Source organism: Melopsittacus undulatus, chromosome 1 (assembly GCF_012275295.1).
Source record: "Melopsittacus undulatus isolate bMelUnd1 chromosome 1, bMelUnd1.mat.Z, whole genome shotgun sequence".
NCBI classification, from domain to species: domain Eukaryota; kingdom Metazoa; phylum Chordata; class Aves; order Psittaciformes; family Psittaculidae; genus Melopsittacus; species Melopsittacus undulatus.
The window spans coordinates 121,399,866-121,415,415 of record NC_047527.1 but is presented as its reverse complement, the minus strand read 5'-3'; the positions used below and the strand labels follow the sequence as shown (position 1 = coordinate 121,415,415).

General features: G+C 34.5%; 1 protein-coding gene across 1 annotated transcript in view; it reads right to left on the bottom strand.

The window, feature by feature from the left end:
* The window catches only part of AKAP9 (A-kinase anchoring protein 9), a 109,828-nt gene that overhangs the window by 63,341 nt on the left and 30,937 nt on the right, over window positions 1–15,550 (bottom strand). Inside the window, exons 3-8 of the mRNA XM_031052527.2 lie at window positions 15,052–15,096; window positions 8,100–8,153; window positions 7,528–7,698; window positions 4,938–5,093; window positions 3,838–4,035; window positions 515–2,959 (exon numbers count right to left, since the gene is read on the bottom strand). Of these exons, the coding sequence (XP_030908387.2) occupies window positions 515–2,959; window positions 3,838–4,035; window positions 4,938–5,093; window positions 7,528–7,698; window positions 8,100–8,153; window positions 15,052–15,096 (3,069 nt within the window). The remainder of the gene's footprint in view (window positions 1–514; window positions 2,960–3,837; window positions 4,036–4,937; window positions 5,094–7,527; window positions 7,699–8,099; window positions 8,154–15,051; window positions 15,097–15,550) is intronic.

Sequence of the window (15,550 nt, the reverse complement as noted above, 5' to 3'; positions counted from 1 at the left end):
CTTCACACATTTCTCACTCGCACATACAGATACATGTCTTAAGAAGTGAAAACTGCATACAGATAAAAGTTTTGAAAATGGAGATGAGTATTTCACAAGATTGATGACTGGTGCAGTTGAATGAGTACTTAGAGAAGTGAAACCCTAATCACAGATTAAAAAAAAATGTTCTGAGTAAGTCTTCACCTCAAGTAACTTAAATGCTACATCAAAGTGCAAAGTACTCCAGACATCTTCTTCTTACCTTTTATTGTTGTTGCTGATTTAATTAAATGTCAGGGAAGAGTATTTCTTTAACTTTAAAAAAAGCATCCTCACACACATTGACTGTGGTTATCATTCTGGTCACCCATGTAAACCGCTGTCAACCACAGGCCACATTACCATACACGTTTGACCATACACCTGCACTTAAAGCATATCTAATAGGAAAAATACGATGCAAATTTCCAAGTGCAAGTGCTTACAGATTTTCATAGGTAAACTGTTTTCTATACTGCTTTATGTAACATACCTGTTCTGATTTTAAGGCATCCACCTGCTGCTGAAGGTTACTATTTTCACTCCGGGTAACATCTATTAACGATGTTTCATCGGACAGTCTGTCTGTCATCCCATGAAAATGTTCTACAAGAAACTGTTGTTCCGGTTTCAACATTTGCTGAACTTCCTTTCTTTTTGTCACTTCACGACTGATATCTTTACCTGAACCTAGATTTCCTCTTACATTTATTCCTTCATCAGCTTTATTCCTTGGACCAGCAGTTTTACTTCTACTTTCAGATGCTGGAGCAGAAGTTTTTAGAGATTTTGCTTTGGAGCATTTTGTCTTAGGAAAATTGCTACTGATATTTCCTCTCTGAGCATGGCTAATTATGACTTCTAGTTCTTTACATTTTGCTAGAACTTGTTCTTTTTCATCTTTTAAGGATTTAACTTTGTCATTTAAATGACAAATTTCACTATGTTTTGACTGCAACTGTTCAGAGAGATTGGAAAGTCTCAGGGACAATTCCAGTTTCTCATGCTGGGCAACCTCAAGCTTTTCCATCAGTTCTGTCACATCTTTCTCAACAAATTCTCCAGACTCAAATGTGTCTACCCTAGATGCCTTGATTTCTTTGCTCCCTTCAAAACCAGACGTTTTAGTTTTAAATAGAACTGATCTATTGCTTTGTAAATAGTCAAGTTTTTCATTCAAATCTTTGAGTTTGTTTTTATATTCAGCTTCCTGCTTATTCTTATCCTCTTCTAACTCAGTTTTTGCCTTCAGAAGAGTAGCACATTCTATCTGCAGCTCTTTATAACTAGCTTCAAGTTTTTTCTCAGTAAACACAAAGGCACTCTTCTGCCTTTCAGTATCCTCTTGGAGTTGACTGTTTTGGTTTTTAAGTTGCTCATTTTCAGTAATCAGCTTTTCTATTCTTTTTTGCAAGTCAAAAATTTCTGAATTAGAGCTAGCACTGTTAAAAATAACATTCTCTTCAGAGCCTACCAACATGCCTTTTAATTTGTCTTCCAGAGTTTTGTTTTCCCCCTTAAGAAGGTTATTTTGTGTTTCAAGTTCAGAACATTTTTTTTGAAGGCTATTTTCTCTTTCCCTCATTTGTTCCTGCATCAACTCAGTTTTAAGCTGCAACTCCTGAATTTCTTGTTCAAGGGTACCTTTTTCTTTTTCCTCTTGCCTAAGTACTTCAATCTCATTCTGCATCTCATGGATTTTAAGTGTCATTTCTTCACATTTGGAATTTACAACAGACTGCTGTAGATCTTTAAGGTTTGAAATCTCTAATATCAACTCATTTTGCTTGGTGAGTAAGTTGTCATTTTCACATTGCACAGCTTTTATCTTTTGACTCATTTCATTTTGTATCTCATCTAACTGCTGTTTATGATGCATATTCAGGTTATCTTTAAGGCTTTCCATGTTGACCATGTGGTCTTTTTGTAAATCTTCTTTAAGTCTGGAAAGTTCCTCTTCATGACTAAACAGAAGCTTTGTTCTCAGTCTCTCCAATTCTGCTTCTTGAGATTCTGCCATCCTGTCCAAAACTGCATCCTTCTCTCTTTCCAGCATTTCAAGCTTTATTTTGTAATTTGTGACTTCTGCCTCATGTTTTAATTCCAATTCCTTCCTAAATTCAGAGGCAGAAGCCAGCTGAGTTTTTAAATCTTCAATCATAAACTGGTGTTTTTCAGCTTCATTTAATTTACATTCCATATCCACTATATTTTGTTTGGCTCTTTGAACCTGCTCTCTTGAAAAATTCAATTCTTGGAGAAGATCTTCAATTTTAGTTTGCTGAAGAGACCTCTCGGCTGAAATGACTTCCATCTGTTGTGACAATTCTTGCTTTATTCTTTTCCTTTCATTATCAGCATCTTGCAATTTTACATTCATTTCATTAATTTTAATAGTCATTAAATGCATTTGATCTTTATTAACATTCTCATTCAAACACAGGCTTGAAGTTTTCTCCAATTCTACCTTTTGTTGCGAAAGACGCTGTTCCATTTCCATTGCATGTTGCTTAATTAATTCTTGCTTCATTTGTACAATCTGCTGGCCATGCATTTCATCTAATTCAGCCTGAAGTTGTGCCAGTCTCCTTTGTGTTTCTAATTCCATTCTTTGCACAATGTCAGCTTCAGACTGGCTATCTTTGTAACATCGTTTCTGCAATTCTTCCACAGTTCCCATTAACTGTTTTATTTCATCAGAACATTGTCTTTCTTTCTGTTTGTAGGTGGTAAGTTCAGCTCTCATACTATTTATCTCCTCCATCTTCAGAGAAATCTGTTCTTTCGATTCTTCAAGTAATTTACTGACATCTGATAATTTTTCCCTGAGCTGAAATGATTTTTTTTCTTCTTCTCCAAGTTTTGCTTCCAGCTCTTCAACTAATGCTTCTTTTTCTTGTAGTTTACTCAAATCTTCTCCCTCATTTTTTTGTTTTTCCTTAAAAAAAATGAGTAAAAACATGTTCTTATTTTTATTTGATAACTAAACATATGTGAACATTTATACTTAGCCATTTAAACACAATTACTTCCTTAAGAAGGCTAGTGATCATTTATAAAAAGTAAATATAAATATTTGTTGATCTCATTTGGAGGTTTTCTGTACCTTTGGAATAAGGGACAACCTGCCCCCCTGCCCTCGCATCATCCCTCAAAAAAAAAAAAAAAGGTCAAAAAAAGACAATAATCACATCCATTTTTTTCCAATTGTGCTCTGTTACTTAAAATTTAAAAAGTGCTGCAACTTACTTAAAGTTTTGTCTCTTGTCACTGTTAATGACAATTTTTTTAGTCACTATCTCTCAGTGATATTGTTTAGTGGTGGGCCTTGGCAATCCTGAGGTAATGGTTGGACTTGATGATCTTAAAGGTCTTTGCCAACCTAATTGATTCTACAATTTAAGATATTTTCCATAAAGGATAATTAAAAAAAAAGGAATATGAAAAAAATAATTCATTCTTTCCTTAAGAGAAAGATTGCTCAAGTAGGTTATTTTGTTAGGGAAAAAAATGAAAATAATGTAGTTTAATGAAGGCATTCTAATACACAATATAGTTTCGTAATTTGTTGTAAATATTTCTGCAGTTTTTAAAACACAATACATACTAGTGACATAAAAAATTCATTTTTAAATAATATACATATTAAACACTGGTTGACAGAACCAGTCTTAAAAACTTGGGGTCTTTGTAGGCATTATATGCTGCACACTCACACTTCCAGTCTCTGCTTTGGCCCTTACATTTCAGTGGAATCACAAAATCCTGAAAAGAAAAACAAACGAGGAAAAGTGGTCTTTCTAGCAATGAACATACCACTTCATACGTGGTGATTTTGTCTCGAAGATGTGTAATCTGCAGTTCAAAGTCTTCATTCTTTTTCTGATAATTCTTCAGCAGATATTCTTGTTCTTCTAGCTGTTGCTGATGTGATATTATCTGTTGCTTGGCTTGCAATAAATCAGCAGCTGTGCAACTATGGCTGGTGTTCCTTAGGGCTTCACTTGCCTGCAACTTAATTGTTAAAAAAAAACAAACATAAAGTATGTCAAGTTTTTCAGAAACAGCTTACACTACGTACAAACTATCACAAAATTTTGTAAGTTCTATTAGGAGGAACTGAAATATACTTTTTCTTTTGGGATGGCCAACTGATGGAAAATATTTAATATTGAATTGCTTTACGGTGGGCTAGCAGAGGACAGCAATGTCTCAGAAACATTTCTAAGTAGTAAAATGAACTAGCTCTAAGTGCTGTTCTCAAAATCAGATTTTTAATAGTAAATACTCAGACTTCAGAATATAACTCACTTGAAGTTCAAAAAAAGCTATACAAAGTGCTTAATCAGCAAAAAATTCGACAATATTCAACCAACACTATAAACTTTAGTCACAGATTAAGTGTCCACGGTATGTCAAATACCAGTGTTTTCTACAACAAATCCTTCTCTGAAACTTAACTGTGTTACTTAAACTACCTTCTAATAACACTGCAAGAGGTAGGTTTTACCCAAAAATATAAGGACTGGAGCATGAAATGATGGCCCACCCAAGTTGATGGCTGACTGCTTTGCTTTCAAAGGGAACAGGGTGGATTTCTGCTCAAAGCTCTGAGAACTAATTACACAAGTGCTCTTCCTTAGGATAACTGCTATCATCCAGCACTTACCAGAAGCAATTACTACATACAAAAGCAGCAGACTAATCTTCATTAATTTATAGTGAATTAATACAATAAACCAGGTATTATAATGACAGCTGTAGGGCCAGTAAAGTAACTGCTGATCTGTATTAACAGACCAATTCTTAAAGGAATGCACAGGAATTTATTTCTGCAGGAAGTAGCCATTTACAGACCCTCCCAAGTGACACTGATTTTCAAACCCCCAGAAACTATTTGTAGTCCTGTAACTTACATGCTGAAACTGAATTTGCAGTTTTTGACTTTGTTCAGTAAGCTCCAAGAACTCCCTCATAGTTTCATCCTTTTCTTTCCGCGCCTGCTGTAGGTTAGTAGTGAGCTGAGTGATAATGTCATCTCTTTTTTTGATAGCAGCTTCAAATTCCTGCAGCTACAAAATACAATATTTAAACTATTAGTACACATCAAAGCCACAAAAAACCCCACCCAAACAGAACTAACTTATTCTAGCTAAGAATATGCCCTAACCTCTCCATTTAAAAGAGGTCACACAGACCTACTGGAGCATATTTCCATTCCCCCTAAACTCAAATTCTATTTATAAATATTTCAGAAATAGACTTTTCCCCCTCATTTAACAATATATGACCTCTCCATAAACTAAATTTATGAAAGAACAAAATATGAACCTTTAAGAGAATTAGTTAAATATATAAACTAAAAAGTGCAGCCACATAAGCAAACCAACATAAATGAAGCTAAAGTATCTATTTATAGTGTGTCAACAATTTTGTATAACTACTCAGGTACATTCATCTCCCACCAAAAATGTAATAAATGCATTCATCATACTAAACAGAAACAAGGCAGTACCCTACGTTGTGAACACAGAGAAATTATTAATAACTACATGAGAAAATCAGCTCAAGCTGCAAAATTGATACAATGAACTTAATAGTTTAAACTTTTGGAATTGATGAAGCAATGATAAAAGTACAGGAAAAACCCTTTGCAAGTGTTTTATTTTTTGTAGCATTATGGTCAGACAGTCAAAAATTCTACAATATTAACTGGGCCTATTTTCATGTTCAATTATATAGACACATTAATTTAAAGTCACTTTGCCAATCTGAACTCTGTTTAAGCTAGTGGAAACTTCATCTCTACGTATTGCAAATTTCTCAATCCGTCACTCATCTTGTGTAACTGTTTTGTTTACAATGCCCCTACAAAGAAGTTTCTCCAGGTTATATGCTGAGTCTTGAAGTTAAAATTATAATGCCTCCAGATAATGTTTACCGATTGAGAGCACAGGGACATACAAAACAGAAGCTGCTAAAACAAGCCAAACTATGCAAAGAATTTGATTAATCATTTTTAAAGACCTTCCCAGAACACTGTAGTGACCTCCTACTTTAAAAACATGGACTTAGTGGAAATACTAGATGCTTGTTAGAACACAGAAAATTAGGAACAGATCAGACACTTACATATGTCATACCTTCTGTTCAATGAAACTGACTAAGTAAATTTATGTGTTCCAATCCACACATTGTTATATGATAATTTTCAACTTTTTAATTCAATCTTTTTACCAAACAGGCAGAACTAAAGCACACAACACATCTTTTGCACTCCCTATTTAAAATTCTTTTGTGTCTTTGGAAACATTAACCATAAACATTTCTCAAATGAGACATTATGCACTGTACCATCACCATCAAAAAAATGCTGCAAATATTATAGTATTATTGTACCACAGCCTGTTTTGTTTTAATATGTTTTTAATTTATTTTAAAAATAGTAATCAGACATTAAAAAAAATGCAAACATTTTCACTTTTAGCTTTTTCAGGAAAAACATCAGCTACAATTGTGGAAACTAGAATTATGTTTCTGTTCTTTATTAGGCTATAATTATTACTATTATGTTTGGCACAACAGATACAAGACACAGTAATTAGAAGTTAAACTTGACTTAAAATGCAACACCAGAAATTCACCAATGGACAAAGGAACAATAAATCACTTCCTCCAGAGCAACCATCTAAGATTACTCTAGTACGGTGGAAAACATGTCATCCATCCATTTGCACAGATAAAATACAAATGAAAGCAGAAAAAACTGAAGCCATGCAATAACAACAGTGAAAATGACTGAACAGTAGAACAATTTTTGATTTCTACAGTACTTTGCAAAAAAAACCAGAAGAACCATAATGACATGACCTGAATCCAAATTGAAAGACAGACATAAGTAAAACACGAAGCATGATAAAGCATTAACTTCAGTGCATTGTAACATTTGCTTAAACTGGAAGAATAGTCTTTAAAACCTAGTTTTAAATACCAATGGTATTTCTAAACTAAGAAATACTTTCCTGTAATCTAAAGTTACTGGATGTTTATTAAAAAATTCTGACACAGTTGCCTTGTATTTCAGACTGTGAAGCCTGATATACCAACACCTTTTTGGCTCAAGGCTTGACTCAGTTCTGTCATTCTTTGGGAAGTAAAACCCGGGGATTTTCTGACCTTGGAGGAAGGTATTAAGAAGAAAATGCAGTGTTTGCACAACTAGTAAAGAATTAGGGCTTTTCTTGAAGAAAAGTCTTTCCATGCCTGATCTGAAGAAAATCACTGGAATTTTAGTCACATAATACAGAGAAAAACAACAGACAGTGGAAATGCCATGCAAAGCAGCAGAGTACATGGTATGTGACTGACAGAAATTACGTGTAATTCTCTATCACACGCTGACTGCATTCTGAACAGCTACCACTAAGTGTGAACTCTTTCAGGTGATGTTCGGCACTTTTACATGTAACCAAGTAGCAAGTAGAAAGCAACATAAGGTAATTATACCTGTTGCAATCCTTCTGTACCATATGCTGCCCTCATTTCTTCTAGCTCTTTGTTTAGCTCTTCAATCGCTTGCTGTTTCCCAGACAATTCATTCTCCATCACCTCTAGCTGCATGTGAGAGTGCTGCATTCCATGCTCAGAACCAATCTCTCCAACTCCAAATTCTTCTTCCTAAATCAATCCAAGTTCCTTAACATGCCATTTTTTATGCTTTATCACAGTAAGTAAACTCAAATATCAAATTCAGTATCAAATGCCACCTTAGAACATTAACATACAATACAGCATCACAGATCTTATTGCCATGGTAACCTCCTTTGTTAGTATAATTCACATCTTGAAAGCACTGACATAAAGCGTTTCTGCAAATCGTTTCATAATCTTAGCGTTACCAGAAGTAATAAAATGTTTTGCATTTCAAGTTTAACAATACACATTATTAATATATAGTGAACTGCAGATGCATAGCACAGCATGGAAAATAAAGTATTAGTCAGCAACATAGTTTTTGCTTAAAACAAAGGTTTTTAGTATTCATCATTAGTATTACAATTCAATTTGCAGTACTGTACCCTGATTAAGTCTGCAGGTATAGCTGTTCTTGTCATAAAACTGCAACCATTTACCTGTGTAAAGACAATTTCTAAATACATTATTATCTGAAATAAAGCTTGATTTCTATTTTCTATTCATTTGAATCTTATATGGTGATTTCTGTAGACTCACTGGAATTTTATGCTACAAAAATTTATTCAATTTGAAATACAGAATAGCTTTACATACTGTAAATTGCATCAGAGTAAGCATAGGTAACAGGTAAAACACCCCACACTGCAGAAATAAACACTACTATCTAAGAACAAAGACCATATTACCAATTCAAGCATCTAGATTAAATAAGGTATTCAGATTTAAAGGTCAATGCAAAGCTTTACACTTAAAAACATTAAAATGCAGTATTATTGCATCTTAAATTGTTTACTATTTCTATATATTACTAAAAGTATTTATGCTTCTGAAAGATATTTATACACCTCAAGTTTTGCTCTGAATGTCACCAGTCTCTCAATAGTGGATGAAAGGCAGTATCATAGACTCTTACATGCAATGTGAAGGAATTTCTTAAAAAATGAAAAAGAACAGAAATTATATATTCAATATAAGTCATATGAAAAAAATCCTCTTTCACTCATCTATCATTGCAACCCTGTTCAGGTCCTATAAGAATTTTGGTTCTATAGACTGTGCAAACAAATAGGTATCAATCTCCAAAAGTACAAGTCAAAGTAGCAATCACAGCTTAAAAATAAAAAAAATCCAAATCAAATGAAATAATATGCTGTGTACTTGTGAACAACCACAAGACAGGCAGGCAAGCTTTTAAAACAGCAGACCAATGTGTTAAAATGAAAAAGAGAGAACAGCTGTATTTCCCCTCAGAGCTCTTTATTACATCAGAGCCTCAAAGAAAAATAATGGTACTAGAGATGGAAAGGCATCATAGCATTTCAGACCCAAACACTATGTTTGCACCAAAATAAGAAGCTATACTGCTCAGACATCTGCCATAGTCCAGATCAGGCTCATTTACAAAGGACTAACGTGCCTGATCAAATCAATATGTACACTGTCATAAATAGGATCAATATAGTCATTGAGTTTGTATTAAGACTGAATAACCCTGCATTAAACAAGAATTTGCAAAGCTGACACAATACCCTTTCCATTCCTGACTTCCTCAGTAAAAAGGAAAACACAACAGAGAGACTAATACCTTATTTTAGAAAGAATTAAAAAAAAATTGCAGCAAAAAGCAGGCTGCTGATAGAGGCATTGCACATCACTTGTGTATTGCCAGATGTTCGCCCCATATTCAGGCATACAAGCTTCTACACAATGTCTTTATTCAGATTTTGGTGCACGTCCCAGACTAATAACACAATTAGATTAAAAGAAACTCTATTATGAAATAGCTCTTTTCCTTTTAACTCCCATTTTATTTAGGCTTAACTGATTAAGATGTAGTGTATAATTTTTGTCATCTACCCCAGTGGACATGCTCCTCTTCCTCTGAATGATTTCTGTGTGCAACAATCAGACTCTTAGATGCTCTACAACAAGAGGTACTAGGAAAGACATAAAAGCCTTATCTCATTAGACATTCCAGACTTCTCAGCAGCTGAAATTTCTGCAAAAGACCTTGTATTTATAAAAGGGATTCTGCATTCATGACAACTGTCTGGAACTTCATAAATCCCACGCTTTATTTCACAGGAGCTCTTAGACATCACAGAAAGAAAACCATAATAACACGGCAGTCCATGCTGTTTCTCATCTAATACCTTCTTTCAAATGCCTTATGCCTCCTGGTGCAGTGCAAGCTGAAACATGACAAGACAATAAGCTGCACTCTAATCTATGGAAAAAGCAGCCATGCCACTGCAGCAAGGTGCTGTGCTGAAGGGAGCCTCATGAGGAGCCTTGCACTGGCATGACAAAAATTCTGCTGTGTCAGAGCAGACAAAGAGCTAGGGCTGAGTTATTAGCTTCAAAACATCTTAGTTTAAAATTAATTGTTCATTCATCTGCAATATTGTGTTACTAGGTATCTAGACAAGGCCCACTGGACATCTGCGTTTTGACTCATGGTCCCAGAGGTTAACCATACAGAGATCTCTGCAAGCCTGTAAGTACTACTGATGTAGATTCTTATAGTTTCTTCTTTTAAAACTTTGCAGTTTACCTTTAATGATGAAATGTCCTTATGCCTTAATGCCTTCTGATGTGCTTAGTTACATTCTCCAGCAAATAATTAAACATTTAAAGAAATAAACTGCACAGCATTTTAAGGTAGTGGAAGCAAACAATAACATGAGCTCTGGATACAATTGTGTAAAGAAACCAAAGAGTAATAAAAAACTATACTTAACAACAAATCAGATATACATTAGCAACTGCTTCGGTGAATAAGACATGAAAGTTCTGTCTGACTTTTCTTCCTCGCTTGTATTTTCAAAATAATTCACAGAAATATAATTTACTAATATAAAGTAAAAAATAATTTGTGGTCTTTTAGCTAAAAATAAAGATATCATTTATATTGCATCAGTAAATACATATGCTTAAGATAAATGAATCTTCCAGAGAAACATACTGAAAACCAACTTCCATCACTGAATTAAGGCAGCAATTCATGACAATTGCCACCAGAGGTCAGGATTAAATTTATGAAATCACTATTCCTTTTAATGTTCCTTGGATGTTGGAAGACCTGAAACTGTATCTCAGAAATATCAGTACTAGTATATAATGTGTAACTACTTATAACATTAATGCCAATATTACAGAGATTTTCCTTTATAAATAGAAAATTCATGGTCTCATAAATCTACTGTTCAAGCACCAATTTAAAAATTGCTTTGATTTGTTAGTAGAAACATACAGCAGTATCTGGAATGGACTAATAATTTTACCTTCTGTTTTGTATCATGTCATTGTCGTCCCCCCCCCCCTTTTATTCCTTCACAAAAATTAATACTTAGACCACCAACAACACTTGCCAATGTTCAATTTTCTAGTTATGTCACAACAGACTACATGAAACTTAAGAAAAATTAATAATTAAGACAACTTGGGAAAATGAATTTCAGTTCTGTTTGGTGCGTTTTGTTTATTTTGGTTTTGTTGGGGTATGTGGTTTTGGTTTTTTTTTGTGAGTTTTTTTTGCTTTGTTTTGGGTTTTTTTTTGGGGGGGAGGGGCTTGGATGAAGAGGGGGGGAGTACAATCCATAAATTAGAACCACTTTCAGTATGTGATGAAAATAATTACAATCATGTAGCTAAAATTAGTAACTTCTGAAGGATTACAATTGATGTCTTTTTAAAAGATCCTGGCTTAGTATTTTTTTCTGTATATTAATAGCACACAGGAGAAGATTTCTTTATATAGTAGTTAAGGTTCAGGTATAGAATTTCATTAACATCTAAAAAATCCCCTTCTTTGTAGACTTCATATTGACTAGCTTTTCAGAAGTACATTTTGCAAGCTGGTAAGAGAGTCAATAAGAGAAAAACCAAACAAACAAAAGAATCAGGTGGAACAGTTTTTCAGTTATACTGTAAAATTGAGGCATATGGAAAAGAGGCAGTTTTACCTTACACAGTTATAAAAAAAACCCTAAAAAAATCTAACTGTTGGAAAAAGCCTAACTTTGCTTAGCTCTGAGTTTAGAGCACAACCTTAAATAGTTAGTCATAACTACATTTAAGTCTATGGGGCCTATGTTTCTAAGAATATATTGTTTCTTAGTATTCCAAAAAGGAGGGCACGTATCTGAAAAAGAGTATGCTCAAGATTTCATACAATTTTGTAACTGTGCTATTAAAGAAAAAAAAAGCTAACTTATTCTCATCTTCTTCACCTAAAAAAGGCTTCAGAACACTTTATTTACAGGATGGTCATTAATGTAAGTATAGCTTTTAGTAATAAAAGTAACATTATATCTACCATGAAACATATTGAAAATTCAGTTCCTAAAATATATGCATTCCCAAGCATGTTGTTTCCTCACTGCAGATACCAATCAATTGTAATGAACTGTAATGAAGAAGAGCTCATTAACGAGAGCAGCTCTCACCACTTGAATCTGTTCTTCAACAGATCGAGTTATCATGTTACTATTCACAAGTTTTGTGTTGCCTACTTATGTCTTAGAAAATAACTCTCAGGGAGGTAAGAAGTCTTTCTGAAAGAATGAGAATAAAGAAGCACCTAGAAATGCATCTGTCATTGCATTTTTGAGAAAATCTGCAGTTTTTTTAAAAGGCACATTCAGAAGGCAATCTGGCTGTAATTCTATTGTTTTTAGTATCTGAAAATTTGATCCCTAATATACTCTTTTGATCCCTAATATACTCTATAGACACCTACAGAAATCTTCAAAGAATGAAGCAGGATAAAGTTGTTTAGCTGTGAAAACTCACTTTAAAATTAGAACTTTGAATCCAACTGATACTAACACCAAAACACTCAAAATCATAACATATCCACAATTCCTATGAAGCGTTGTCCTTCTTTTCTGTATTGTGTCTCCTTGTGCAAAGTTCTGTTTCTTAAACTTCTGCAATCAATCTCCAACTACAACCTCAGAAGTGGTCAAAATTTCTTAGTCATATTTCATTATATATATATATATACAAAAAATACCTCTCATTTGTAAAAATACATGAACATCAGTGCCATTGTCAACTGTTTTCAAAGGTTCATTGTTTACATACTGCATAGTCCATTTAGTAGTAATCACATACCATTGTGATGCACAGTATGAAAAGGTGCAGTAAGGTCATAACAGTTGTTCAAAAGTATATTTGCTGCACTCTCAATGGCAAACTGTGTGCACATAATGCGTTATCATCTTACCATATATTAAGCTAACTCAGATTCTTTTTACTCTTTGCTGCTTCAATTCTTTGGACAAAATAAACCACATTTTACCTATGAAAAATATTAAGTCTTTAAACAGATTCCCTTCCCTCCCCCTCCCCCCCCCCGTAGTTTACTTCAACACCCTGCAACCACCCCGCTATAAAAATGTTTTTTCTTTCTTTCATTTACAGCATTCCCCAAGCAGCTGGACTGGAATCTTTGACTCCAAAAGTGCTTGGTCTCAGTTGTTTGGGTTTTTTTGTTTGGGTTAATTTGCATCACAAAACTACATGCCATAAGAAGGATCACAACTGACCATGCGGGTCAGTATTCTGTACTTGAAAGTAGATAACAATGAACATGAGGGAATGTTTTGTTGTATTCCCAAATGCCTTTTTTCCTCAACATACCTGAAGAAAGTGACACTGGTCAGAAACAAGGACGGGGGAAAAAATGGGAGAGAGTCGAACTGGGGAGAGGGGCAAGAAAAAGAATTCAACTAAAAAGACTGAGACAAAACCTATAGGGGAAACTGTAATTGGGATTTGATAAAAGAGGTTGGAAAGAAAAACTAATGCTTTTATCTAGGACAAGTTGAGCTGATCATTAGGAGGATCCTAACATAAGCACGGAGAATAAACAGAGAAAACAATGTAAAAGAAGAAAGAAGGAAAAACACTTGATGAAGTTGGAAAGGCTGGTAGTCTCCAGAATGACTGAGGAAAAGCAAGATTAGAAACAGGCTGAAAAAGCCTGTAAGACTGAGCTAAGAAACCAAGCACAGGGAAAAAGAGAATGGGCAAGGAAAGCTGAAAAGACTGACAGGAGCTACTGCAGAGAATGGAAAAATTTAAAAAAACTAGGGGATAGAAAACAGACACAGAGTCGATCAAGCGAATAAAGTGGAAGAAGGAGCAAGTGGAGACAGCATTTAAGTTGGGAAAGAAAGTTCCAGTTTTCAGGACATGTTTAGACTGCCCACTGTGATAATGTTTTTACTTCTGCACCATGCAGTGCACCAGGTCAGAGACACACTGTCTAGTGTGTATACACCCTTAGTTTCCACAATAGGCAGCTATATAATACCAGTATGGAAACGTGAAGTCACCTTCTCTTACAAAAGGCTAAATCAAAACAGGAACAAAGCATTCTACACCAAATTTACTTCAGCAATTGAGACATATTGGGTTACTTCATCCCCTCTTGTCAAGTTTAAGATTTTCAGGTGTGTTTTACAGAAGAATTTAGCAGAGAGATCTGCAACACAAAACCCAGATTGTCACTACAGAAAGCGACTGGTTTAGCCATAAAAATTAATTTTTTAAACTAGAACAATATTCACTATGTTCAGATATTCCATGGCTATTTCATGTTCTTGACCCACATTTTTGCATGAGATAGTTTACTGTTTATTATAATAAACTGTTTTATTTGGCAAGACCGAAGTCCCATATATGCTATGCCCTTTCGACATGACAGAGATGAGTAGTAGATGCTAATATGAGGCGGGCTGATCCTGTCTGGCAACTCAACTCCCCACACTGCCCCCCAGTCACTCCCTCACCAGTAGGATGGAAGAGAAACTCGGAAGAGCAAAAGCAAGAAAAGTTCGCAGGTCGAGATAAAGAGAGCTTAATAAATGAAAGAAACAATACAAAACCCCCAAATAACAAGGGATGCAAAAGCAATCACTCACCACCTCGCACCAGCAGACTGCTGCCCAGCCAGTTACTGAGCAGCAGCTGCTTTGGAACTCATCAAAACATAATCAACTTGTTAAATAGTTTCCCACAGAAAATTAGTAGAAATTATGCACAGCCACAACTCCTATGGCAACACAAAGCATTAATACAACCATAATGACAACATTGTTACAACAACAGTTCATTATCTACTGCATTTTTGATTATAGTGGCCATCCCATGATGTAGTTGACATAGTGGTTGCTTTAATGGTACATTAATCAGACCACTAATGACATGCAACAGCTTTGTCTATAGCACATCTGCTCTTTCTTTCCTTTTTATTTGTAGGAGACAATGCACAGCACTGCAGTAAACATGTAAAAGAAGTTAGGAAAACCATTACATCAGTCTTACCTCCGAACTGTAATCTTCTACTGTGGTGGAAATTTCACTTTCTGGCTAAAATAAAACATTAAAACATTTATAATGATGGCACACAAAAATATTATACAAGACATTTTTCATCCATTTCTGAGACTTCAGACAATACTTGAAAATATTAAGATACATATGATTTTGATTAGTTTATATGTATGCTTATATATATATATATAAGTATCTAGTGAAGGCCACCTTCCCTTTCTTCCAGTGCCAGCATTAAAAAAGAAAAAGTTACTTTGCTGTTTAATTATGATCACAGAACCACCACCTGAGAGAACCTTCTACTGAAAATACAACCTACAGATACAAAACAGTATTTTGGAAATGTAACTTACAATTTATTTGGTTTGGGTTTTTTTTTTTGGTTTTTTTAAGAAATAAGTAGTACCAAGAAAAGGATTTCTTTCTGATAGATCGGTATTACCTGATGAACTTTGCCCATGTTCATCCTGATCGCTTTTACTTTCCTTGT